Source organism: Sebastes fasciatus, chromosome 2, assembly GCF_043250625.1.
Source record: "Sebastes fasciatus isolate fSebFas1 chromosome 2, fSebFas1.pri, whole genome shotgun sequence".
In the NCBI taxonomy this organism is placed as follows: domain Eukaryota; kingdom Metazoa; phylum Chordata; class Actinopteri; order Perciformes; family Sebastidae; genus Sebastes; species Sebastes fasciatus.
Genome location: NC_133796.1, coordinates 10,789,538 through 10,817,345, shown reverse-complemented (window position 1 = coordinate 10,817,345; position 27,808 = coordinate 10,789,538). Strand labels below are relative to the sequence as shown.

The window sequence follows — 27,808 nt, the reverse complement described above, 5'->3', positions numbered from 1 at the left end:
TAAAGGCCCTATTTTAACGATTATATGCGGAGGTAAATATTGGGGTAATTTGGCAGTAAATCCAAAGAAATTTCAAATAGGTTAATTGCTAATTATCACCTAATTACCATGATATTTGCAGACCTGTAAAATGAAGTGTTACCATGTTACCTTTTACTAGATTTTGTCAGTATTGGGGCTCCATATGAGAAGTGCGAGGACCCATCCGAAACTGGAAAACCCCCCTTCTGGTTTCAGAAACACGGCTCGTGTCCATTTGATCAAAGAAAATGAAGTCAGAGGGACATAGAATCAGACAGAGGTTAACACACATACACACCAGGCTGGATGTCTCTGGGTATGACAGCACAAAAAAAAAAAAGAAGAAGAAAAAGGAAAGTAGAAAAGGATTTAACTTTTCTCTTTGACCTGAGATTTAGTTGGGACTCAGCAGTGATGCCTGACCTCTGACCTCTGAGTATACAGACCATAGAGGACGGAGGCCGAGGCGTCCCGAGAGAACACGAGAACGTCGCTCATTGGTACCGTCACTGTCCTGTAGTCAGATGGGAGGGAGAAGTCACCGGTGTTTCAGAACACAAGGCAAACTGTCGTACCGTTACGCAAACACAGAAACGAAACCAGCTCAGATACACTTTACACGATTACAAGCATTTTAAAAAAAAGAAAAGAAAAAAAAAAGGTCTGTAGTGGAAAACGTTCGTAGATCCAACCTGAAGGAGTTTTTTTTCTCTTTTTATATATATATTTATATATAGATATCAACTATATTACAACCACAAGAGAAATAAGGAATAGCAGCTTCTTTCTGTACATGATGAATGTCTCCAACCGTAGAAAAGTTAGAAAAGTGACACAAACGACTGGTGCGTACATAAATGCTCTGCCCACGTAGAGATGTTGGAAATGTTGGGAGACTAATGACTAGTCTAAAAAAATACCTGTTTGTATACAACAGCGAGGACGCCTCTGAACTCGTAGAGACGTTATAGATCTGGTGTTCATATTTGATTTCCTCTCTTTACGCACTTCCCTCCGCAGTCCTTGCTTTTTTTTTTTCTTCTTTTTTGATTTGATTTGGCGTTTAAACCACAGAGTGTGTATAAAGATGAACGACATGACAGCTCCTCCAAAAGTGAAGCTGAAACATCTCCCCCTGGTGGCTGGCTGCAGTATAGGTCATAAAGCCCGCCTCGTCCATGTTAGTGGATGGGACATGGGCCAAACTAAAAAGTCAAATACATTATTTCCAAAGTTGTTGTCTGTCATCTTAGGTAGTTCTCACAAAGAGTAGAGAAGCAAAGAGGCAAACGTCGTCCATCTGTATACCCAGTCTAGGATTTAAACCGTAACGGAACGGCACTTTGTGAGAGGATGTGGCTCTACTTCAGATAAACTGATGTAACCGAGGTCCACGACGTCAATTTGATTGCAGGCTACAATAACTGTAGATAAGCAATCAGCAATAGAGTAGTGTAGGACTGTAAAGGGAAGATAATACCCCTTTGATCACAGATTTTAAGAATGACGTGGAAGCAGATCTTTTGTTTCAACCCGGTATGTTGGAGATTTACGGGGCAAGAGAGAGAATTTGACAAAAAAGTAAAATTTTGGCAACAAATTTGGCAGATTTGACCTTTTCTCCCTCTGGTTGTTTGTTTCAGCGTATTGGCTGTTTGACCCGGCATTACACTGACACCCAGCCTGCAGAGCGACAAGACTACTGAACGACCGTCGGAGAAAACTGACCTCTCTGGAGTGCTTCTTCATTAGATATGCGTAACGGTTTCACCATAATGCCCGCCCAAAAGAGACCAAAACGCTGGTCATTTTTATAAAGGCCTACACATTTTTGTTTTCCCCTTTTGAAAATACATGTAAAAAAAGTAACAAACAACAATTTATAAAATAAGTTCAGCCATAAAGAGAGAAAGAGAGATCTCCCCCAAATAATTTGTTCTTTCTTTTAGTGTTTTTGTCGGTGTTCCCACTCAGCAGCGAGGGCAGTATCACGTCTGACAGCCAGCTGGTAGAAACCAAAACTACAATAGTATGAAAAAGGTGTGTGGAGGTACAGCAGAACATGGACTTAGTGACAGTTTTCTCCACCTTCCTTACTTTGAGTCTTTGCTCCTCGCTCCCAGCTGGTGGACTCCGTTTTGCTGTATGCGATTTTTCTTTTTAAAAGCGATCCCACCCACTGAGACATCAGGCTCTGCAGAGCAGCAGGTGGCAGGGTTTGCAGTCTGGTGGGTGTCTCCGTCCAATCAGCAGGCGGAGGACTGCGGGAGGGGCATGGCACGTTCGTTTTTGCGTCCCCCGTTCATGTGCGCGTACGGCGGCAGTTCGTCCAGAGACGGCCGCGCCGCCCCAGACCCCGCTGCGATGCCCGCCCCCGACAGCCCGTTGGCCGCCTGCTGGCCGGAGGGCTGCTTGTCCATGGCGGCGGTGGACGTACAGGGAGAGGAGGGGGAGCTGGGGGCTAACGACGGGGCGGGTGGAGCCTCTGAGCTCGGGGAGGGCGGGGTCTGTTGGGGGACTGGGGTTTGCTGTGGCTGCGTGGTGGAAGAAGGGGGCTCCAGAGGAATGACGTCTTCCATGGTGTCCGCGTTGTCCAGTTGGACCGGCGGAGCTTCTGGCGGCTTGTTATCGGTGCTGTAGAAGAAACTGGCCTCTCTGAAAGACGGTTCCAGCTCGTCCTTTAGGCTGCTGATGATCTCCACGAAGGCTGGACGCATCTTAGGGTTGTACTGCCAACACATTCGCATCAGCTCGAACCTACACACACACACACACACACACACACACACACACTGGTTAGCTCAGTCTGCATCAACAACATGTCCTGTAGTAATGACTCTATCCAGAGGAACTGTGCCTTCCTACCTACAAGCCAATATTGACTTTCGCCAAATGTTTGCTTTCTGTTGCTAAAACGGCCGTGTGTGACCCCCCCCCCCCCCTTCTTGTTTATGAAGCACAGAGCTGATGCTGCTTTCACCAGGTCGGTCCAGCAACTGGCACAGCGAGCTCTACATCAAGCCGGGCACACCAAGATGGTAACCTTTATGTTACATCACGCATAGCAAACGCTTTCTCTGACGGAAACTCCTTCATTTCACAGTAGCTGTGTAGATATAAACGACTCAGTTACTAAGGTAACGAAAACACAGTTCTTATTTTAAGATGGTTATACACTAAAGAAAATATACTTATTAATATTATATTCCATTGCTGCCAATAGATCCCCCTAAATGTTACACACTGTTCCTTTAAAGCTGAATAAATTGCTTACAATGGACACTGTCTGCTTTTGGAAAGCATCGTCACTATTCTCACAGTAAACTCTGTGTTCTTCACACTTGTTCTCCTCATGACTTCACCATATTTCGTGGTTGGTGGCCAAATTTATCTGCCACACTCACAACTCTTTTGATGTGGTGGCTTCATACTATGGCTGTTTCATATTAAGAACAAACACATCACGGCAAACACAAGAGCACATAGTGGGTCGTGAATGCAATCAGCACCGTGAAATGGAAATCAAAATGACCGCAGGCTGAAGGGCAGCAGCACTGCTTCACCACTTGTGTCAATAAACTTATGGTTTAACTAGCAGAGTAGAGGAAAACACGGCAGACAAGAAGACATCGGCTTGTAGATAGAAACGTGCGAGTGTTGGTGTCTTACAGCATGTCAGGACAGCTCTGTGGTTTCTCCAGCAGCCCTCCCTCCATGACGAAGCGGAGCACCTGCTCATTGGACAGACCTTGGTAGGGCTGTTCTGACAGTGTGGCGATTTCCCACAGTACGACCCCGAACGACCTGCACAAAGGGAGAGAGGGTGAGTCTTCCATTATCACTACCATACTCCGATCGTATTCTTTGGAGGGAGTAAACAGAAAATGAAGCCACTACGTATGTTTGCGCCTGCTTACCAGACGTCAGAGTTGGTGGTGAAGACGCCGTCCTTCAGAGACTCAGGTGACATCCAGCGGACGGGGAGCAAACCCTTACCACCTTTGCGGTAGTAATCCGTCTCATAGATGTCTCTGGTCATGCCAAAGTCTACACACACACACACACACACACACACACACACACACACACACATATCAGGGAGGAAGTGAAGTATTAACATCTATAAATAAAAATACACAGCATTTGATAAAGATGGTTCTAACTGTTCTAGCTGGTTGCTGTACTTGTGTTATGTTGGTCCATATTCCACAGGAGGGCGCTCTTTACTGAGATTATAGGCCTAGACATATTACTACAGTAACCATAATCCCTTAGAGATCACTCTATACTGGTATTACAGGCATTTTAAATTCCTGGCACACCATTGTAACCATAATGGTCTTGACGACGGGCCTAGACCTTTTCACACTCAAAATGGGTTGGATCCTATTCTCTGGAAACAAGATGTTTACTTGCATCACATTTCCACTGAAGAGGTCAGCTCTGGATCTGAGGATGAAAACATGTTGACAGAGCTACGCAGCCGCCCCTAGAGGGTTCCCTTTACTGGAACTAAAGCTACCCTGGTGCTTTGGCCGTCCAGTAACTTGATAATTACGACATTTCCACTTTATGAGCGTGCTTCCAACTCCCTCCCGCCTCTGCTCCACAGCTGACAGTGACCTCTGACCCCCCGTTTGCAGTTCTTTACCTCCTATCTTAACGGTGAAGTCCTCTGCCACCATGCAGTTCCTGGCCGCCAGATCTCTGTGGACGAACTTATTGGCGTTGAGGTAAGCCATGCCGTCGGCGATCTGCCCGGCCATCTGAAGCATCTTCTTCAGAGGAGGGAGAGACAGGCTCGACCACTGTTGCTGGAGACAGACAGACAGATGGGAGAGGGTAAGTTCTCAGAAGAAGAACAAGGTCCTGTAGCTGAGCCGCAGGTTATTAGTTTCCTTAGAGTATATACTGTGCACATAACACATAACTGATAAATGTTATATTGTGTACATTTTTAATCAGATTTAATCTCTGTACTTAAATACTGAAAAATAACTGAATGTTGCAATCAAAGTCTGTACTAATGGTGTAAGTACAATTCAAAAATGGAAGTGTTCAAATGATAAATCAAATTGTGATAATCACAACTACAGATCGTAATGGTTTCTCAAAAATCGACATGCACTCATCTAAAAGATTCATACGTCAAAGAAAAGGGGGAAATTTCTATCGAACAATAAAGCCAGGAATCTCAGTATGTGGGTATGTCCTTCGTATATCTTGAGAACTGCTAATCTGATTAACTTCCCATTTGGCGGGTGTGTTGCTGGGGACCCCGTGGAGTGCTTTGTTGAATTTGGTGCAATATTAATAAACTTTAAATAAACAAGCACACAGCGCTCTGTGCAGCAGCGGGGGCGGGGCTTCAGGGCTCTGCAGACTGAGACAAACATGCCGTCTGTAGCGGACAGACACCAACGTTACAACCAGACTTTTCGGTCGTGTCTAGAAGGTAACAGACAAATTGGGAAAACTTGCAAAAACGTGAAAAAATTGTGGGTTAACTTCTAGACCTGATTGGATTTTTCTTCTTTCCCTAGAGTCAACATGAGCAGATAGCCAACTGGATGTAGAATTGAACCAAAGTGTATTACACCGGTGCGATCGGGAGTAAGCCGGGTGTGTTTTTCCCCCCATGAGTAAGTATTTCCCCGGTGTCAGACTTGATACTAACTTATGACACTAACAACTTTAGCGCCAGCAAAATAAATCTGCTAATCTAATTCATGCTCTTCTTTATAACTGCAGTGGTTATGTCAAAACAAGCGACTAATACGCCTATCTGGAAATGACCTCCGCTAAGTGTTTTTCACCGAAGTTTCTGACCGCGAGTTACTGCGACCTGGAAGTGTTACTGTTTTTTCCAGTGAACCAGAGTGTATTTCACTGTTTTTTCCAGCTGCGATTTGGGTGTGTGACGCAACTTTGTCATGGCAGGTTTATTGCTGAGGACCCGAGGAAGCACAGTGTCGAGTGTGAGGTTGTTTGTATGAGCGGTTCTCAAGAAAGCTGCAAGCAGCAACACCCCAGACCAATCCTTCAGTCTGTTCTGAACAAGCAGGTTTTGAACAGGCACTGCAGTAAGTCTGGAAATAATTGGATTCATTGGTCGTGATCCAGCTCACTGTAACACATTTTGTTGCTCAGACAACAGCTGGATGTAAGTTTCAAGACGGCTTCGAAGAACTGAAAAAATCCAGACTTGTGTCAAATTATCGACAATCAAATCAAGCCGACTCAGTTATGAAAGAATGGCGACCTGGTGGGAAGAAGCCAAGTTATAAGTCAGTAGGTACCTCTTTAGGTCGGAGGGAGCGTAAGTAACTCTTGAGGTCTCCTCGCGTCATCAGCTCCATGATGACCAGAGTGGGTTGGCCCTGAGAAACCACTCCCAGCAGACGCACCTGCAACAAACACAGAGCCTCACATTACCATGACACAAGAATTGACTGACAGACTAGTCTTGTACAACCAACCGCTGATCTGCGTACGTACCACGTGGTGACAGTTGAACTCCTTCATGACGGAGGCTTCATTGAGAAACTCGATTCTCTCCCTCATGCTGGCCGACTCGTTGACAGTCTTAATGGCGACACGTGTCTCTGGTTCATCTTTGACCACGCCCTTTGCTTGGCCCTCGTACACCATGCCAAAGGACCCCTGGCCGAGCTCGCGGCTCAAGGCGATCTTCTCTCGTGCCACCTCCCACTCATCTGGTACATACACTGCACAGGGAGGAAAAAAAACCCCACATGTTAATAAAGACCCAGGGCAGATGTTTTCAGTTATTCTGATAACCACAATAAAAGCTGTGCACTGCATTTCTCACATTCACACGTCACTCACTTTCTGCAGCGCTGAAGTACTCTGGGTTGACTGAGGCGTACAGGACTCCATTTCCAAGCCGGTCACTGTTCCTGACACGGAACGAAAACACAAGTGTTAACTGACGCGCAAATACACCTGCACAGACCTTCTCACACCCACATGAAGATTTAAAAGAAATAAACAGAGAAAGAACTATTTCAGCATTGCTGTCGTTAATTTCTTGCATGAATGAATTTCTTTATATCACAACATTGTCTCCCAGCGTTTAAAGGAATAATCTCGAAGATTTTCATTTAAATGAATGTCTCTTAAATCACTATCTATCGCCAAATGAGGTAACACAATGGTAACTGAGCCTATGGCCCACTGATGAAAGCCCTTGCATTTGCAGTAGGGCCGAGACAATACACCCATCTCCCGATTTGATACTATCGCGATACTTTGGTATCGATTCAATATGTATTTAAATTTTTAAGTATTGCGATTCGATAGAAATAGAAATACATACATGATTTTTTTTGTCAACTTAAGTTTTGTTCAAGGTAAACATTTTGACGCAAACAACAATATTACAAAGTACAACCACAAATATTGGAGGGTGCCAAACACAGTGCAAATTCTAGCTTTATTTGCCACTTAGTTTTATGGACTATAATTGGTGGTAATTGGTTTGTGTGTTGGTTTGAGTGGTTTATGATTGAATATGGATCCTAGTGCGACCACACCGACCATTAGCAACTGATTGAAACATTTATTCTAGAGGCGAAAAAGAAGAAAACATTCAGCCATCCCCACCAGGTGTCTTCTTTGTGTGTTCCTAATATGTCTATTGATCTGTTGGCTTGGCTGGGTTACTCAAGTTACGTAGACTTATTCTATGTTATGATACATGATATTCTGCATCTTATGTTTTGTTTCCATTGGTTTTATGCAGTTCTGCAGTACACAGAAACACACAGAAACACACACACACACACCTTTTCCTGCTGAGGACCACCAGCATTGAGATCACAAGGCAGACGAGGAGGATGATGACGATCGGAACAAAGATCATAGCGTAGAGGACGTTTTCATATCCTGTTGGGTCAAACACTTTGATTACTTTAATGATTACAGTCATCATTTATGTGCTGTTTTCAAAAACAGATGCACCGATACAAAGGAGTGATGCAGTGACAGTGACAGTGACGGTGTGTGTGTCTTACGTTCAGCCACGTAGAGATCCAGAGCGTGCGTCCAGGAGCCGTTGCCGGCCAGTGACGTGGCTCTCACGCTGACCGAGTAGTTTCCTGGACTGAGGTTGGACAGCCGAACGCCACGCTGGGCCTGATACATCAGACCAGAGACGCATTCGTGCTTCTCGGTCTGACACACACACACACACACACACAGACACAGACACAGACACAGACACAGACAAAAAGAAAGCTTATTATAGACTGGAATTTAACAACAGAGAATGTAAGACCTTCTGTTTTTCCATTTGTGCAATAAAAAGTAAGGACAACAGTTAAAGTCTACTCATCCTCCATCACGATTAATAATCAATCTATCAATTTAGATTCTTGAAACCTACAAAAAAGGGGGCAACAAACTAATTTAGTCAATGAAGCAAAAGTAGTGTGTAGTATACATAAAGGGGATATTGATTTTCCTCCAACTAGATGACTGGTCAGACAGAGGGGTCAACCAGATGTTGCTCAGATGTGGACAGCGGTAATAAATAAACTCTGAATAAACAATACTTTTTAATCCCTTTTTCTTCAAAAACAGCAGCTCCTCAGTGCGGTGGCAGGTAGATGTGCACATGTTGTCTTACCTCAGCAGCCAGTTTAAACTTGATCTCATACATGAGGATGAGTCCGTTGGCGTGAGGAGGCTCTGGCCAGCGCAGAAACACCCAGTCCTCGTGGCCCTCCCAGGTCACCGGGCCGGGTACGTCGTCGGCCTTTTCTGGAGAACCGCAGGGAGAAAAAAGGTTACCATGGTGAACAGAGAGGTCAGACGCACCAGCCTTGCCTTCAGCTGCTAGTAAATCCTAACATTCACCAGCTACCTTTAGTGTCTCGGCAGAAAAATATAGTTGGAAGGCTTTAAAGTGCTGGTCAAACATGCTAATTAGCATGTTGCAAACAGATCATTCCTCCTCTAACCTGCAGGCTTGGTCCTGGAGAAGACAAACTCTGCGGCGCTGCAGCGTTGGACCTGTCGATTGCAGGCGTGAATGTCGATGCGGTAAACCGTGAACGGCTGCAGGCCAGAGATCTGCAGCTCGCGCTCCGTCACCGCTTGCTCCACGAACTCGAACTCTCTGTCGGCCGGCTCAAGGTCCGCGGCGCTGCTGTTACTAGCGGCTTGGAGAGGAGGGACGGTGCTGCTGTTGGCGTGCTGCCGGTTGCGGCGGGGGTGAGTGGCGTTGGCTATGCCAAAGAGATCTCTGCGGCGACGATCTGGTGGCCTGGAGGGGAGAGGAAGAGCATGGTTGAGTGGCGATGCAACAGGGGTAGGAGGGAGGGCTGGATGGAGGAGAAAGTTGGGAGAGAGAAGATGGAGGATGATTGTAAGATGAGGAACAAGCACAATACTAGCAGTTGTTAGGAGTTCTTTTTCCATCCCCAAATGCTAAGAAGGACAGCAGAAAGAAAATGTTTTCCCTCTCTGACTGTTTCAATCAGACAGTTCCACCAAATGTGGGAAAGTGTCTGTACTGTGTGTAAACAGTCACATGAGCAGAGTTCCAAGATACAGTCCAATTTACAAGGTGACATGCATGTTGGTTCACACACTGTCAGCATCAGACACCTGTTGTTTATCTTTAGAAGTAAATGCCTCCATCCCTTTCTTCTGTGTCTGCAAAACATACTGAGAACTAATTGACATCAACTGGACCAAGCTCTGCATATGTGTATGAGTTTGGAGACAAAGAGAGATAATGTGATGCAAATGTCTAAAGTGAAAGGCAGCAGGCGGACTTCTCTAAATCAAACAGAAGCCAAAACATCATTTAGAAAAGAGGGAAAAAGAGCTCTTCATGTGTACAGAAGTTGGTAAGTGTTTGAACTGAAGACAGTTACTGAAGTTACCGGGGAAATTACTGTCAGATATAATAGAACAAATTGCACATTAAAAGCAGCAAAAAATAATATCATCATCATTTTGGTTTAGAAAAAAAAGGGGTTAAATATGAAGATATTAATCCACATCAGTGCTGTATAATTAGGCCAGTGGCTCTCAAACTTTTTCAGTCATTCCCGCCTTTGGAGGAAGAAATATTTTCTATATGATGATGTCATAATATGTGTGGGGTGGGGGGTTGGGGGGGTCAGCTTTTGTTAAACACAAGAAGAAGGGGCTTCAGGGAAAACAGGTCGGGAGCCACTGCTATAGAGGATTTGTTTACTGACGTTACTTTGACGACGTCAAAACATTAATTCCGCATCACATTTCCCCCCGGTCACACGCCCAACCTGTCATTCCTCTGTCAATGCACTTTGAGCACCATTAAATTAGGTGATGCTAACGAGCCGCCCACCTCGGTGTAAAGATGGAGTTGTGCAGGAAGTTTTCAAAGACTTTTCTGTAGGAGGCGTCGGCAGCTTCCGCCTCCAGGTCCTCGACTGATTTTGGGCAGGGGCAACAGGGGCCTTTGTCTGGCCCGTCTTGATCTGGCTTAGTGGGCTTGGTGTCCTCTTCCTGGTCTCCCACACCTATGGCAGCGATCCTTATGGGGATCTTCAGCTCTGGAGGAGGAAGCAGGAGATGTGTTTGATGGACAGGTGTACTCTGTAACGCAACAACTAGCAATAAAGTGTATAAGTAGTGTGTGTGTGTGTGTGTGTGTGTGTGTGTGTGTGTGTGTGTGTGTGTGTGTGTACCTTTAGAGCAGTAATTGTGCTGATACAGCTCTCGGTCTTCGGCTTGTTGCTGCCATCTGACCAGGTAGTAAGTTTGGTTTCCATTCGGTGAGATAGGGGGCGACCAACGCACCACCAGCTGCGTGGATGAGTTAGAGTACGCTCGCACATCCTGAGGCATGGAGGGCGCTGAAAGAGACACATAAAACTGAATTATTCTGATCTGAGCAGTAAACCCGGTCTCCTCGCTTTTCTCCTTCACGCCGTGATGATACAGTCTGCCCGGTGCAGATGTGATTCTCAACACATCACGGCGCTCCTACGTCTTTACAGTGCAGCTGGATTTGTTTAAAAGCAATCTTCCATTTCATGTAATTATATCACAGTTTTTGCAAATCAGATTTCCTCCGTCTCTTTGAGTTGCAGCTGTGTTTACTAAAACAGTCTTCCTCTCCATCTCCTTACGCTATGCTTGGCTCACATCCAGAAAACGCTAGCACACTGTCATCATGGAACAATCCAACGTCTACTTGACAAACAAGCATCAATGTGGACAGAACATTTAGCTGTCAGTAAGTGTGTTGTGGTGAGATGAGAAACTTAATATCAAAGCATTAATGACTTTTCAATCTTGCAGCAACAACCACTATTAAGGAATGACTTCTGACCTACATATTAGTCACTTACTGTATGTTAAATGAAAATGAATCGCTTCAAGACACTCTCCTTTCATTGCTGACTGCTGCTGAGGCTTCGTTAATTATCAGTTTTCTGTGATAATGCAGCCTGCAACCTTTGACAATTTTATACAATCGGTTGCTTGTAACCTTGGTGACCTGTGAAATTCTATATACCTGAAGGGCTGGTGCGGATGTAGACCACCTTGCTCTTGGCACTCGGCAAATGTTTGTCCTCCACCATGAGTGTGATGGCCTTAACAAACACAGCGTACTGCGTCCACGGCTTCAGGCTGGACAGCAGGACGCCCGGGTCGGAGTCCTTGTCCGGCCTCAGCTCCACATCCACCATGTTCCAGCTGTTGGAGCCACAGCCGTCCTGCCCCTCGAACTCCGTGATGTTCTGGAACGGCCTGGAAGGAAAAGTTAAAATTTATTAAAGAGGACCTTTTATGCTTTTGTGCTATTTCCCTTTCCTTTAGTGTGTTATATAGTTATTCTGTGCATATGAAAGGTCTGCAAAGTAACAAAGCCCAAATACTGCTCCTGAACTGCCTAAAATGCTGTGCTTGAAGTCCGGTAATCCTGTAATTCCGTAACACGGTGATGTCACCGAGTAACACATTTGAATATTACCTGCCTAGCAGCTAGTTTGGCATGCCCTCAAACAAAGTTAGTTTTTTTTCCCTCAGTTGAAACACCAAAAATTCAAACAGAAGTCGAAAGTTTTTACGATACTCTTAATTACATCATCTCATTGTGCCACAACACCAACTGTTTATCTCTATAAAGTCAATTCCTGCAGTAGTTGATTGAAATACAAATGAATGCACATTTTCTTTTGCTGAATTTCTGCAAATGTCTTTGAAATTTGCTCTAAATTTGGATGGAAACGTTGCTATTAATCCGTTAGATATATTTATTGTTCAGTGTATTTAAAGTTCTGTTAATAAATCTTATAGTGAGGCTCCAATAGATCCCAGATTTTTTGCCTTTAAAGAGGAATTACTATGCTTATGCTTTTCAGCTTTTTCCCTTTCCTTTAGTGTGATATATATTTTTGTGCAAGTGCGGCATGAGCTTAAACAGAGCGTTTCAGACGGAGGGTGAAAAGAGGTGCTGCAGCACAGCTGATATGAGAAAAATAAAGCGTTCTTTGAACATTAATCATGTAAACGTTCTAGTAGAAAATACAATATGAACCTGAAAATAAGAGTAAGATCCTCTTTAAACAAGTCGATTGATAAGATGAGAGAATCAAGTTCAAGAGAAAAAATCTAAATCAAGAAAAACTTACGCCTCCTTGTAGTAGACAATAAAGCTGATGAGGTCTCTGTAGTCAGGGGGACGGTAGCGCTGCCAGGTCAGTTTGATCCTTGTACTGCTGGTGCTGTTTGACTTAAACGTCAGGATTGTACTTTCACCTAAATAAACAGGAATGAGGGAGTGAGTTATAATCTTCAATATCTGTTCAAATGTGAAGCAATTAGTCTTGTTGATAGAGTAGTGCGGTAAATACTGACACGTGATGCAGAACAACATCAGTCTCAGAGGGGGCGTTTGCAAACTGCTGTAAACTAGAGTGACTCCTGAACATGTACTGGACGTAGCAATTTAAATGTTTGTGGTTTTGCAGACTGAAGCTCATGTGACCCTTACAGCTGGCTCTGTCGCCGTTATTCCGGAAGTCGCTCTCGTCGAAGCGGCCCCGGGTGCCCGTCTTCTCCCACATCTTGCGGATCTCGGACATGCAGAGCTTCGGGTTGGCTCTGAAGAACAGCTTCCCTGCCTTGATGGTGAGGTTGTGCTGCTTCCAGTCCCACAGATACTGGAGCTGCTGGTTGTCGACTGCCACGAAGGCGTACATCCTGGAGGGCAGAAAGACGAGAGGATTAATGAATGATAGTCAACAATGTGTTTCTTCATTCTACCTTCATTGTATAATGTTCCTGTGTTGGTTTATTGTCTGTATATTGTGAGTCATGCCGAGCTCAAGGCCAACTTTCCCCATCGAGGACAATGCCTGCTTCTTTATGTTTGAGAGGAGAGGAGGTGCTGTTTTTATGAGTCATTGGGTAACACTCAGACATTCAGGAATGACTGTAATGTGGGCCTTGGGACAGTAAGATTCCTGTGAACTCAAGGAGAAACAGACGGAGGGGGGGAGTGAAGGCCTCTCCATGACCCTGAGAGAACTTTCCCTTGGACTAGTGCTGCATTCAAGGTCTTATAAAAAAAAAAAAAGGGGGACATCTGCCGTTAGCTCCAGTCAGTACATTAACTTTTCCATTTGTTTATTTCAGTGAAGATATTACAGTCACCAACCCAAAACAAGTAATCTGTCCCACATAAAAACACTTCCCAGTCTGCAACCTCACAGTCAAAACATCCTTTTTCTTTTCTCTCCATCCTGCGAACCTCTCAGTGACGACCTCGACCAGCCACATTAAAACACTAACGCTGCACAATAACTCCCAAACTCTATGTGACAAATGTCTTCCTCACATTAGATTGTGGCAACAAAACTTCTCTAAGTCAATATTTAGTTTGTATATTTGTCTATTGACTATGGAGCCGAGGCTATTAAAGATATTTCAAGAGAACACAAGAGTAGAGCTGAACTCCATGCTGTACACCAACATCCGACTCAACTGTGACCCGTTTTGGGGAGTTTGGGTGTGTATGTGCATGCAGTCAAATGTGTGTTTGTTTGTGTGTGGTCTTACTCGTCCAGAAGCTTCTCTCCATCGATGTATCTGAGGTTGCGGAGGAAGGCCAGGGAGCTCAGAGTGTGGGAGTGTCTGATCCGCACGTTACCGGTCACCCTCTGGATCAAACCTGTGAAACTCTCCAGCTCTGCCACCATGTTGTCTAAAACACACACAAAGACAGACACACTACTGTTATTACCTATTGTTTTCCACCTGTTTTATGAGTCTATTTTATGGAGGATGGAACCTGTTAAAATAAAAAAATAAAAAAATAAAAAAATAAAAAAATAATAAATACATGATTCAATAAATAAATAAATATGTCATTAAATGTAGCAAAAATAATATTAAAAATAAATGTAGCCATTAATTAATTAACAAAATGTGACATAAATTGATATTTCTGTTTGAATTTGATTCTTATTTATTTTTCTAGAAAATCTGTGACCAATGCTTTATGGGGCTACTGGTGTCATCGGTCATGTTTTAACAATATGTAACTAACAAACCTCTTCATAGGGCGGGTCTATCTGCGTTCTCTTCTGTTTTTTTTTCAAATGGAAACTCTACTCTTACCAAAGCAAGCTAATTGAAGCTAATCAATAATGTGAACTCTAGCACTAGCTAAGTCAAAGTTAGCTGTTAGCAATTTGGAAATAACTGAAAGGGTTAGTTCAGATTTTTTTGAAGTGGGGTTGTATATATACTCCCGCGTTCTGCGAGGTAAAATTACTGTTTTTGTGAATGGAGTCTGGTGGCTTTGAAGACCGTGATATCAGTTCTCCATCAGAAAGGGCTGTCTGACGGCGAGGTAAAGTGGCTGTGGACGGGGGCAGCAGAAAAACAGATTTTATGTTATATTTAGAATTACTTCACGGCTCTACCTTGCCATCAGAGAGCTTTTTTTCCAACGGGGAACTGAATCCGTTATATTGCTGTCTTCAAAGCCAGCAGACCAGACTCCATTCACAAAAACAGTAATTTTACCTTGCAGAACACGGGAGGTGCAATGTTCGAATTTCAATACATAAGGAACTGGGAATCTACAGAATTATATAAAAACCTTAAAAAACACCAATTTTAATGTATATATAATACAATATAATTCAATAATAATTAAGTATTAACTGCAGCGTTGCTGTGGTACACCGCAGTACTTACGGCCTCTGCGGATGTTGATATGCAGGTTGCCTTTGATAACGGTGCAGCCTTTGAGAGACTGAGCAGCATCCATGGAGTCGATGACCTTCTCCTCACACACTTTATCGCACAGACCATCACAGGCTGTACAGAACATGCTGGAGACAGACAGGGAGAGATAGAGAGGGACAGGAGACGGTGTCATTTTACTGACGCACATTCATTCTCTAAACTCTTGTAGCTCTAGCCTGACCTTTCAGCTTTTTTATTTCACATCCCTGAAAAATTTTACGCCAATTTGACGGTACCAGCAGAATGATGTCTCGGAGATTCAGAGATTTAACTAGAAACCTTCATAATATTACCAAACAACTCCAGGTTTATAATGCGGTCGAGGATGGATGGTTGTCTCCGCACTAACCGCCCTTCATTGTAGCGGTTGTATTATATTCACTTTTTTGCCCTGATGAAATTTAAGAATTGAAACTAATATCAGGGTGTGGAGATGGTACCGATGTCAGGCCAACAATAAAAGAGTACCTCCACCCAGTGGCTCTGTTCCAGCCGTCAGTGTGGATCGCGGCTCACCTGTTGGGCGCGGTCTGCATGAACCCGTGTGGGCATTCAGACATGCACTCTCCGCCGTGGATGATGAAGCTGTTGAAGTCGGGGAGGTGGACTTTGGAGCAAAGCTCGGCGCTGATGCACCGCCAGCCCTCGAACTTGTAGGTGCCGGGAGGGCAGTCGGCCACGCAGCGTCCTTGGTGGTAGTAGTGTGCACACGCCGCACACGTTGTGTCGTTACCGGGGAGCGTGCAGCTGCCCAGACACTGAGGGTGGCAGCACTCGCCGTCCGATGTGCACGCTCGCCGTGTGCACTTCTCTGGGCACTCTGGTGAGGGAGAGAGAGAGAGGGGGAGAGAGAGAGATAGAGAGTTGTATTACACCTATGCAGATGAATGAAATGTTTGACTTTTTTCACATTAGGGCAGACATCAAATACTATATCATATTACTCACTAGGGCTGGCCAATGTGACGTTATATATCGTCAAAACAATATAAAAATGTCTATTTTTTTCGACATATTGTTTCTATCGTGATTAAGGCCTATATTTATTTATTTTTTCTTTATAATTTCACTTAAAATTGTCATTTTGCACTCAAGTTCTTAAAATGAGAAAATACTCAGTACTTTTCATTTGTCAAGTATTTAATTTAGGGCTGTAACTAACTATTATTTTTTTCATTATCGATTAATCTGTCAGTTATTTTAATTGGTTGATCAATTAGCTGTTTGGTCTATAAAATGTCAGAAAATGGTAAAAGATGTTGATCAGAGTTTCCCAAAGCCCAAGACGATGTCCTCAAATGTCTTGTTTTGTCTACAACTCAAAGATATTCAGTTTACTGTCACAGAGGAGTAAAAAAAGAAAAGAAAAATATTCATATTTAAGAAGCTGGAATCAGAGAAGTTTTTTTTTTCCTTAAAAAAAATAATCAAACCGATTAATCAATTATCAAAATAGTTGGCGATCAATTTAACAGTTGACAACTTATCTATTAATCGTTGCAGCTCTAATTTAATTCACACAGGAGTATACAAAAACAGGCTCTACCATGCAGTTATTTTATATAGACCATTTATTTATTGATTTACCAGAAAACATGCTATATTGTGATATATATCGTTAACGAGATATGAAATGAGATCGACATTTTGGGAGATAGATACACTTTTTTTTTGAGGAGATTAGACGGGACACCTCTTATCCACCATCACAATTTTGTGGTACACCTGAAAAATATGGCTTGGCAACATGACGATATATATCGTCATAATTATATAAAGATGTCTGTCGTATATATTGTTTCTTTTGCAATATAGGATAGGCCGATATGTATTTCTGTTTTCTCAATAACTTTACTTAAAACTGTCGTGGTTATTTTGCACTCAAGTTCTTAAAATGAGAAAATACTCTATATTTTCATTGTCAAGTACTTAATTCACACAGGAGTATACAAAAATAGGCTTTACCATGTGGTTATTACATATAATTTATTCATTGAATTACCAGAAAACATGCTATATTGGGATATATATCGTTACCGAGATATGAAATGACCTATATCGTGATAGAAGATTTTGGCCCAGCTCTACTGCAAAATGTCAAATGTCACCATTACGCATCAGGATACAGTTCTAGTGTGATAACGAGGGCATTGTGGTGTTTTATATAGCAGGTGTACTTAGAGAATGGTGGGTCACAATACAAAGAAATCTGAACTGGATCAGGCATTGAGGAAGGCCCTGATTGGCCACAACCTGATTTTGCACATCAGCTCAACGTATCACTATCAATACTGAACCTCCCTGTTCTTGTGACTCCTAATCCAAATCCAGCAACCAAACAAACACAATGTTCCCCCACAGTAAAGGGGCATTTCCCCAACTTTAGGAAACGTCAGCATGTAACAGATAAACCAGTCAGCCTGAATTAGCCTCTGGCGCTGTTGGCTACAGTCCTGAACAAATGATTTGCATTTAGCGGAGTGCCTGACAACACAACACACTAACACACATCATCTCTCTGAACCCAGCTTGTAAAAGACTAAAAACAGGCACCCATGACTAAGGCGTGCAGGCTGCTTCAAATCAACCAACAACTTTGTATGTTTCTTCTGTCTAAAAAGTGTCAATACAACAAACAAAAAGCAGAGATAAAATCTCTGACGGGTTGTTTATGAGATCATTTTGTTGTTTGCTGGGTGGGCTGGTGTTGAGCCCAGTAGATCATCCCAGATCCACGGTGACAAAAGGCCTCTCTACTCCGGGTTTTCCACCGAGCACCGCTACAAATAACTCCTCCAGTTGCTGTGGTGTCCCTCTAAATAAGAGGATATTGTAACTGATGACAGGGAACAACTGATTGAGAAGCTCCAGAAGGAAAACACAGGACTGACCGACGTACTGTAAAGAAAGGAGCCACACCTCGCCGTGGCCTTTGTCTCTACAGCAGGGAGATTTAAATCAAGCATGATGGAGCTAGAGAGCAACCGAACACTGCAGCAGCTCATCTCACCAAGCTGACACCAGGGTTATTATAGTAAACTAAAACTGAAAGGGGTTGTGAGGTTGTAGTGGACTCAGTTTTAAAGCTAGAGTGAAGATACTGGTACCAAATGAATCCATTGGTACCAACCATGTCACAATAGCTTGTCAGTAAGGAGGATAAATAACACTGAGGAAAAACCGGCATGGCCATTTTCAAAGGGGTCCCTTGACCTCTGACCTCAAGAGATGTGAATGAAAATGGGTTCTCTGGGTACCCACGAGTCTCCCCTTAACAGACATGCCCACTTTATGATAATCACATGCAGTTTGGGGCAAATCATAGTCAAGTCAGCACACTGACACACTGACAGCTGTTGTTGCCTGTTGGGCTGCAGTTTGCCATGTTATGATTTGAGCATATCTTTTATGCTAAATGCAGTACCTGTGAGGGTTTCTGGACAATATTTGTCATTGTTTTGTGTTGTTAATTGATTTCCAATAATAAATATATACATACATTTGCATAAAGCAGCATATTTGTCCACTCCCATGTTGATAAGAGTATTAAATACTTGACAAATCTCTCTTTAAGGTACATTTTTAACAGATAACAAATGTGTGATTAATTTTCAATTAATCGCGATAAAATGGATTGGATTGACAGACAGCCCTAATAAAAACTAAAACTAAACCTTTCTGAAAAAAATGTAACTAAAGCTAGCAAACGCTCTCTGAAAACGAACTAAAATGAAATTTAAAAGTCAAAACTAAAATAAAAACAAAAACTAACTGAAAATTCAAAAACTATAACCTTGGTTGATGCACACCTTCGTCATCACCATTAAGTTAAGTGTCTTTTAACCCGGCTTTACTGACAGCAGCTCACCAGTTCACTGACTTCACTGGTTGGAAAAATGTTCGAGACCTTCAGAGCACCTCGACTGTCTTCCACAGAAACAAACACTAATTGCTATGGAAACACTTTGAATCACTGCTTGACATTATTTGTGTGTGTGTGTCCTAAACAAAAGGAGGGGAAAATCTGAACTAGAAACAACTACATGAACATACAATGGTAATTATGTCATCCTCTTAGGTTAGCAGGGGTTGTGTTTAAACAGAGACCAAACAAAGTTATGGGAAATGATGTGTTGTTTATAGGATGCCGAGTGATAAAACACTGAAGCGCGTCTCAACATGTTGCCTCTGTCAAACAAACTCAGAGACACCCGGCTGGAGGAGAGGCCTACTGCTACTCCTCTTATTTACATTTCACTGATGCATCCGTCATGACTCCAGGATCAATGTCTTAGTCAGGAGGATATCTGCAACTTGGTTTCATTACTGTGCGCTCGAAATGGGTAAACTGATGCTGAAAGAGCTGAATGCTGACTGTAAGGCTCTTTGAGAAAAAAAAAAAGCCTCCGAAAAACAGATGTCAAATTGGAATAGGAAGTCATTCCCGGGGCCTGAAACACAACAGAGAGGTTCCAACCATCTGCTTGATCTTTTACCTCTCCAACTTGGAGCTCAAAGCTTAAGGAAGTGTGCTTTTAAGAAAAATGGCTGCCATAAAACGCACAGCTGAATTTTGTCCGTCAACACGAACAGGCGCCTTCAGTTTGCAACCAAGAGGTTAACGCTTTATTCAAACGATTTACGATCAACCCCTGCACACTAAAAAGTGTGAGGGAAGATAATATTTGCTTAAAGATACAGTGTTGAGGATTTGGCGGCATCTAGTGGTGTGGTTGCAGATTGCAACCAACTGAGCATCCCTCCACTCACGCCACAGAGTGCAAAACCGTGGTAACGCCGTTCGCCTCGCTCAGAGGCCATCCATACCATAATAACACTACTTTAGGAGCGACGGAAGTCAGACGGCGGCTGGCGGTACCACGGTTTTACACTCTGCAGCTTACGTTACCTCAGTTTCACAAGTGTGTCGGAGAACTACGGTGGCCTTCAGATAACATAAAAACGTGAACGGCTCTCTCTAGAGCCAGTGTTTGGTTTGTCTGTTCTAGGCTACTGTAGAAACGTGGTGGAGCAACATGGTGGACTCCGTGAAGAGGACCTGCTCCCTATGTAGATATGAAGGGCTCATTCTTAGCTAACGAAAACACAACAATTCTCAGTTTCAGGTGAAATTACCAGCATTTCCATGCATAGAATGATGCACATTTACTTTTGCGTTCATAGAGGTGATTGTTTGAAATTTATACAATTTAAATTAAATTAAATTAAATTATATTTTATAAATAATTATGTTTTAGAAGCCACCAAGACAGAAATACAGAGGAAAAAGTAGATATTTTGAGCTACAACCCCACAAAAGCTGCCAGTAATACATTCGTTATATTGTATTGTATCATCACTGAATTACTGAGATTGTGCATGCTGCACAGCCAGTCGGTCCACACTTTTCTGACCAAATATATGATACTGATAATAACCAGATACAGAATGCCTTGATCTGTGAAACCAATGCAGCACACCTGCTCAGGAAATCTCATCGCAATATGAACTGCAAAAATTCCACTTCCTTTTGAGTGACAGCTGAATTCAGGACGTTGGAGAAATCTACTGTGCTTCCGATATGATAAACATTCATCATCGGGCAGTGCCCATGAGATGACCTTCCAGCCCGCCTCCTGACCGACACAGAAGCCAATCAGAACCATCCGACTGTGTGGTCCCACCAACCATTCAGCAGGCTGTTTGTGCTCAGCAGGAGGGAACCAGTGCTGCATTTCTCTGGCACAGAATGTTCTTTCTCTGATCCGAGCCCCCGCCACCTCCCGACTCCATCTCGCCCTCTGACCTCTGCGATGGGATGATGGGGGGGGGGAGCTGTGTTGGAAAGGTGTAATTTTGCAACGTGATAATGTACAGCCTCGGGCCTGTAGACAGAGGAAGCTGACGGAGAGGAAGGAGGTAATCTGTGCCTGAAGTTTTGGCTCGGGCTGGAGCGGTTAGTCTGTGGCCTCCTAAACACAACGCTGATCAGTATAGGGCGGATGAACAACATACAGTTTACATCAGCATTCCACTGGACATGTGCAACATAATGGGTCCCAGCTTTTACCCTCTTTACTGCACTTTCAGAGACAGGTTGATGCAGAGCTGCAGCACAAGGAGAGGATGTGGAGGAGTAGGAGGAAGGGGTAGAGGCAGAGGAGGAGAGAATGAGAAGGAGGAAGTGTGAAGGATGGATGAGGACAAGAATGAAGGTTGGAGATGTGGAAGAAGAGGAGTGGAGGAGGAAGGGGTTTAAAGATGGAGATGGAGATGGTAGAGGAGGAGGAGGGAACTAAAAACACCATTTAACATATCACGTCTTTTTGAAAGCAACACACACACACACATATACGCACACAGTTGGTAGAGCTGCCAGCTGGGGGAGCCAGACAACACAAGCTAACACAAACAGAACTATGGTGATGGTAAACAAAAAAGTCTACCATTAAAACAAAATCATAATTCATATTTGTATCTGTATAAGACAAAGAATAATAGGACTGTCAAAATCCATTAATGATAACTTTCACTATAAATGATAGATAGATAGATAGATAGATAGATAGATAGATAGATAGATAGATAGATAGATAGATAGATAGGAGTATTTATGGTGAAAACAAACATTTTTACAGTCCTTTTATTCTTTGTCTTATACTACATATACATTATTGACTCTAGTTTTGGAACTACAGCTCCCATCATGCTTTGAAAGATGTAAACAGGCAGTATAATGTTGCCATGGAGTCTGTTAGTTAGCTATATCTTGAGCCCTGTTTTTGCCTATATTTGTTTACATTTTGGCAAACTGACACCATTAAAAGTATGCAGAATTACCTATTAGTTGTTCCTGTTCGTAATGTACCAATGAATGTTCAGACAACTATCGCTAGATTACTTTGATACTGAAGAAAACTTAAAAAAACTGATGAATCTCAGGTACGTTTTGGAGTTATAAGGAACTACATACATTACTATGCTATAACTATACTACTAGAATTTCGAAGCTATAATGACATCCATGGAAAGTGTACATCACACTGAATCTAAAGATATGTATATCATGTCTGAGTGTTTAGTTTTGACTGAGTTATGACTCCTGGCGTGTGGTTCAGTGTCGCTCGTTAACATAAGGTGACCTGACATTAAGAAAAGCCAGTGCGGATGTAGATGTTATGTGATTGTCGGATTGAATCCTCACTGGCCCTCTTACCGCATGCACTACTTTAATCTATACTGAGGAAACTAAGTGTTCATGTAGGTTTCTCTATTGGACTCGATTGGATGTCAGCGTGTTGCCTAATCTCAGAAAATAAGTTGGTTGGTAAAATAACACAAATGATGTCCATTAGTGTCCATCAGAAGCAACAAATCAATTAATAGCCTAATCTAAAGGTACTGCTCGATGAGAACGTCTTTGCTGGCTGGCACAGGTGGTTACCACTGACTATGTTTACATGCACACTAATATCCCACTATTATTCTGAATATGACAATTTTCCGAACTTTGACATGTGGGATATGCCGCTATTATCTGGATTTTAGGGTCTTTGGACAGGTATACAGCGTATTCAGAATATGCGTCTCAATTGGGGTTTTACCGCAGTTTACGGCCAGCTCTGTGCGTTGTACACAACCAACTAGCCGACAGTTTGCAAGGCTGTGGTAGAGATGTGTGCCCAAAAGAAAAGCCCATATTTCTGGTCGGAAGGAGAAACACATTTTAAATTTTAAACATTATTAAAAACTTGGATATCAACAGGTTTTTGAATATGTGTAAATATTACAACGGCGACCTTTTCAAGAAGTTGGTTTTAGGAATGAAAGAGGGAGGCTGTGCTAATCGGAGTATGCACAGCTGCATGTAAACATTAGCCATGTAAACAGCTTAGAAGGAATATTGTCTTTTTCAGAATAAGGGCAAAACGTAGTCTTTGTTAGCACAACATTTGCATTTGGAAAAGGTTGTGCTTCCTATTTTCATTCTATTATTATTTTGTAAATTGGATTTTTGATCATTTTATTAACACATCAGTCTACATACTGTAGGTTATTACTTCATGTGTCCTTGCTTCAGTCTGGGTTATAGACAGTTACAGTAAGTAAGGGGGAGTCCACGTAGAAAAACAGTTCACCTTTTCCATTCTGTCATTACGCAGCACTCTGGCAGCTGTGGGTCAAAAAGCCGATACAGGGCTTTCAGGGAAACAGAAATACCAGCCCAGCAGGAAGGTAGGCTGGGAAACTCACACCAGTAACCAGCCAAAGGGTGGAAAAATGTTGCTTCTAAACTCATTTCTTATAGCAGCTAGAATCAAATAGGACTTCAGAGTCATAAAAAAATATCTTGCTGGCTGGTTAAACAATGAAAGTGACAGGTGGACTGTTTTTTCTCTCTCTCTCTCTCCCTCTCCTGGCTTGATCAGCTGATCAACTAAGAATTAAAAGCCTTTCTAACTGTTAATCCTTGTTTTCAGCCCCCATCCTCGGGGTGATAGGAACAGGATGTCCCACACAGACACACAGTTGCTGTGATGACGCTCCAGGCTTTAGCAGTGTGTACTACTCAGCAGCGCGGCACAACAATAACAGGCAAAAGCAGATGTCTAGACTGATGACAGCAGAGTTGATTCAAAAACACAGATAGAGATCTGTATCGGCTTCAATTCCAACAGCCCCGACTGGAAATCCATCAGTTACTGTAATATTTCAGAAGTTTAAATTCCACCCCGCATGTTACGTTGTTAGGACAAACGACATCTGGCATTTTTTCAATCTGATTAATAACCGCAGTCTTTGCCGTGTCAAACAGATCCACTGACCTGCAAGTTTTTCTCCATGATTTTAACAGAAATAATACAAATTGAATGCACACTTTCTCTTGAATATTATGAGTGGAGTTTGACGTTAAATACATCACAACGTCTCGCTTAAGAGTAGAGAGTTCAAACTTGTGTTTTTGGGCTTTACAGATAACTTGATTTGATCAGGATGTTAGATGGAAATGGTAGATGGAAATGGCTGTAGTCAATATTGGGATTGTGCTGTTTTTTTCCATTAATTGTGTTGCTCTGGTGACAAAGACTGCCAGGAACAGGCCCCTGGGGCTCCCTCAACTTCCTGTATGATTTGGTTTTGTAATTACCCGTCCCAGTATGGCAGGGCTGCACCATTACATCTAAAATGGCAATGCAAGGGAACATATTCATTAATCAAAGACTGATCTGGCTTGTGTATTTTAAAAATCATATTTAACATCCCCTTTTCCACCTTATATCAATATAAAAAATACCCTAACAGTTTAACTCTAATTACAGGATTTGTTCTATATGAAATGTTTCAGTGATGTTGGGATGTGTAATATTGTATGATTTGTGAATGCAGAAACTAAACATATCGATATACAACTTTCCATACATAGTAATCAAACAATTCTTATAAACCATTAAGTGTCAGGATGTGCAGGGACTTGGCAACACGGATGAGATCGAACCCAGAGTTCTAGTCCAAACAAATAATCATGTTGAAAATGAATAAACTAACCACTCACCACTACCAAAACACATTACTGTGTTACTACTGACCAGCGGACACAAGCATATTGATCTGCACCATTTCATTCATCAACATTCAGCCTCATATACTGTATGAGCACTACAGCTTTGACTCTCAGACTGAACTCAGATGGGTCTCAAACCAACTGGTTTGGGCCGCGTTTAGTTGTAATTTCTCTTTAATTCCCTCAGGCTTAATAAGGAAGGATGTGATTTAGTTGTTTTTTCCATTTCCTAAAACCAGAAACACACAGATGCAAGTTTGTATTACCAAGTTTGCATCTGCTGCCTTCTGCTCAACCAACACTTTCTTTTACATTTAGGGAATCATTGGTCCAGATATATGCATGTTAGGGCTGTCAAAGTTAACACGTTATAATACCAGTCATTTCTTTAATGCATCTTGTGATGTTTAGGGTGTAGCGGACTCAGTTTAAAGCTAGAGTGAAGATAATGGTGTCTTATGGAAATAGAAAACCTAAGGAATCCATTGGTATCAACCATATCATACTAGCTTACTAGATAAATAACACTCCAAACTTACGCTAAATTTTGGCGAAACAACTGTCATGGCCATTTTCAAAAGGGGTCCCTTGACCTCTCCCCTTTACAGACATGCCCACTTTATGATAATCACATGCAGTTTTGGTCAAGTCATAGTCAAGTCAGCACACTGACACACTGACAGCTGTTGTTGCCGGTTGGGCTGCAGTTTGCCATGTTATGATTTGAGCATATTTTTTATGCTAAATGCAGTACCTGTGAGGGTTTCTGGACAATATTTCTCACTGTTTTGTGTTGTTAATTGATTTCCAATAATAAATATACACATACATTTGTATAAAGCAAGCATATTTGCCCACTCCCACGTTGATAAGAGTATTAAATACTTGACAAATCTCCCTTTAAGGTACATTTTGAACAGAATAGAAAAAATGTGTGATTAATTTGCAATTAATCGCGATTAATCAAGATTAAATATTTTAATCGATTGACACCCCTAATGCATATTAATTATTTTTCTGTGAATACAGAAAACCCTTGCAAATACAGAACTCAGCAACTCAACCTTGACAATAGGGCTGTGTATTAGCAAGAAGCTGGCAATACATTACGCATCATGATACAGGGGTTAAAAATTCAATATACTACGATATATTGCAGTACTATAAGCAAGGCGATATAATGTGACTTTTCAAAATCTAATTTTTGGAAAAATGTCATAGTATAAAAACACACCATCACATGCATAAAATCTGAGTTTAAAAAAGTTTACTTTTGTGCCCTTACGCTACTTCCTGTCTCAGTTTACATTGTTGCGTTGGAGTGGGAGAGTCAAACGGGGGTTTAAACACAACACAAAATGAACCATAGTCTGCCACGAATTGCTAAATGTTAACTATTAATTAAAAATCAATAGTGTTTTTGCAAATCGATACACATAATATCATGATACTCAAGTGTATCGGTATTTTCTTACACCCCTCCTTGACATAAAAGACACTTACAAAGGCCACTAAAAACTACACACTAACTTTGTTTTTCCTCTTTTTTTGTATGTTGTACGTGTGCCTGTGTGAGATTCCTCTGGGTGCTCTGGTTCCTTCGTGTCAGCCCTGTGATTGTCTGGTGACCTGTTTAGGTTGCACCCCACCTCTCGCCCCAACGTCAGCTTAGATGGACTCCTGCCCCCCCTGCAACCTTCAAGGATAAGCGGGTTTAGCTAATGGATGGATATTTCCAAACTCCACACACTCCATGTCCTCCCGGTGTGTTCCGATAGCACCAGCACAGTGACTAGCCTCCTCCGTAGACTGAACGAGAAGTTGATGATGGACAGAAAACACAACAATATAGCTGTGTTTCTTCCAGCGTCATACAAAGCATGTTCTGTTCCATCCAGGGAGTTTGTCAGTGTGTAGGTCCAGTCTGTGAATCAGTCATTCAGAAAACCAGTCAGTCAGTAGTGTGTGTGTGTGTGTGTGTGTGTGTGTGTGTGTGTGTGTGTGTGTGTGTGTTGTCTACAGGCTGATTCACATTTACAGAACAAAGATCTCCATTAATTCACAGCTCTGTATGTCCTGTTCACCTCTTGAGCCTCCCAGCAGATGATACCAGACATCACAACCAGCTGGTCAGTTACATTATACAGCCACAGACATGACAACCTGCCAGTCAGTCCAGCCTGGTTGCACACAAAGTGCTTTGAGCTAATAGAGACGACAACAAAGAGAGAGCACACCATCAACCCTAACAGCCATGTTTGTGTTTGGGCTGCCAAAATCCATGAAGAATCAAAATCGCCATATTAACATAATAACAAAATGTACCAGAGTTGCAGGAATTCATTTATTTGGAAATTTGTTTAAAAGCTGTGAACCATTTGGATGGAAACAATGATCGGAAACAGGACAGAGGAGGTATAGTTTTCATTGGCTGGCTGGTGCAAAGTATTTTTTTGGGGGGGGATCCTGATTAGATGACTCAGAGAGAACTTCACTAGGTCCTGTTCCGATTAAATTAATAAATGAATCATGTACAAAGGGGTTTTGCCATTCCAGAAAGGCGTTAATACACCTTAAGCGGAATCAGATATCCATTTTATTTTAGCACAAAGGCAAAAGGGTTGGGAAATAAATGTATTTATTGTTGTCGTCAGAGTAACATGACGTCATATCTGTTCCGTATACGTCAACCAAAACAAACCGAAACGAGAAAGTACAAGATTATGGTGGGTCTGCATGGACACGTCCTGCACCCTCACATGTTAAATCCAACGTGGTAAACACTACACGGACAGTAAAGTATGGAAACACTTTGGGTTTCACACATTGCCAGGAAAAGCAGAGCTAGACATCACGGCTAAAGCTGCATGCTAACTCTGTCATGGACAGGAAATGTTATCGAATCGCGGCAATGTGCGGTCAAGCCAGCAGCCACTCTCA

The 27,808-nt window shown here is 42.5% G+C and overlaps 1 protein-coding gene across 2 annotated transcripts in view; it reads right to left on the bottom strand.

Annotated features, from left to right (window-relative positions):
• Window positions 1-1,070: 1,070 nt before the first annotated feature.
• LOC141783853 (insulin-like growth factor 1 receptor) overlaps window positions 1,071-27,808 on the bottom strand; it is a 51,447-nt gene continuing 24,709 nt past the window's right edge. Inside the window, exons 3-21 of one of the 2 annotated variants that reach the window (XM_074661444.1) lie at window positions 15,823-16,126; window positions 15,256-15,392; window positions 14,110-14,254; window positions 13,043-13,251; window positions 12,681-12,807; window positions 11,561-11,796; window positions 10,728-10,895; window positions 10,385-10,592; window positions 9,006-9,310; window positions 8,672-8,805; window positions 8,058-8,217; window positions 7,830-7,929; window positions 6,871-6,941; window positions 6,520-6,749; window positions 6,321-6,428; window positions 4,673-4,835; window positions 3,939-4,068; window positions 3,691-3,825; window positions 1,071-2,778 (exon numbers count right to left, since the gene is read on the bottom strand). In XM_074661444.1, coding sequence (XP_074517545.1) covers window positions 2,268-2,778; window positions 3,691-3,825; window positions 3,939-4,068; window positions 4,673-4,835; window positions 6,321-6,428; window positions 6,520-6,749; window positions 6,871-6,941; window positions 7,830-7,929; window positions 8,058-8,217; window positions 8,672-8,805; window positions 9,006-9,310; window positions 10,385-10,592; window positions 10,728-10,895; window positions 11,561-11,796; window positions 12,681-12,807; window positions 13,043-13,251; window positions 14,110-14,254; window positions 15,256-15,392; window positions 15,823-16,126 — 3,581 coding nt within the window. In that variant the 3' untranslated portion in view covers window positions 1,071-2,267. The remainder of the gene's footprint in view (window positions 2,779-3,690; window positions 3,826-3,938; window positions 4,069-4,672; window positions 4,836-6,320; window positions 6,429-6,519; window positions 6,750-6,870; window positions 6,942-7,829; window positions 7,930-8,057; window positions 8,218-8,671; window positions 8,806-9,005; window positions 9,311-10,384; window positions 10,593-10,727; window positions 10,896-11,560; window positions 11,797-12,680; window positions 12,808-13,042; window positions 13,252-14,109; window positions 14,255-15,255; window positions 15,393-15,822; window positions 16,127-27,808) is intronic. The other variant, XM_074661454.1, reaches the window with a different exon arrangement.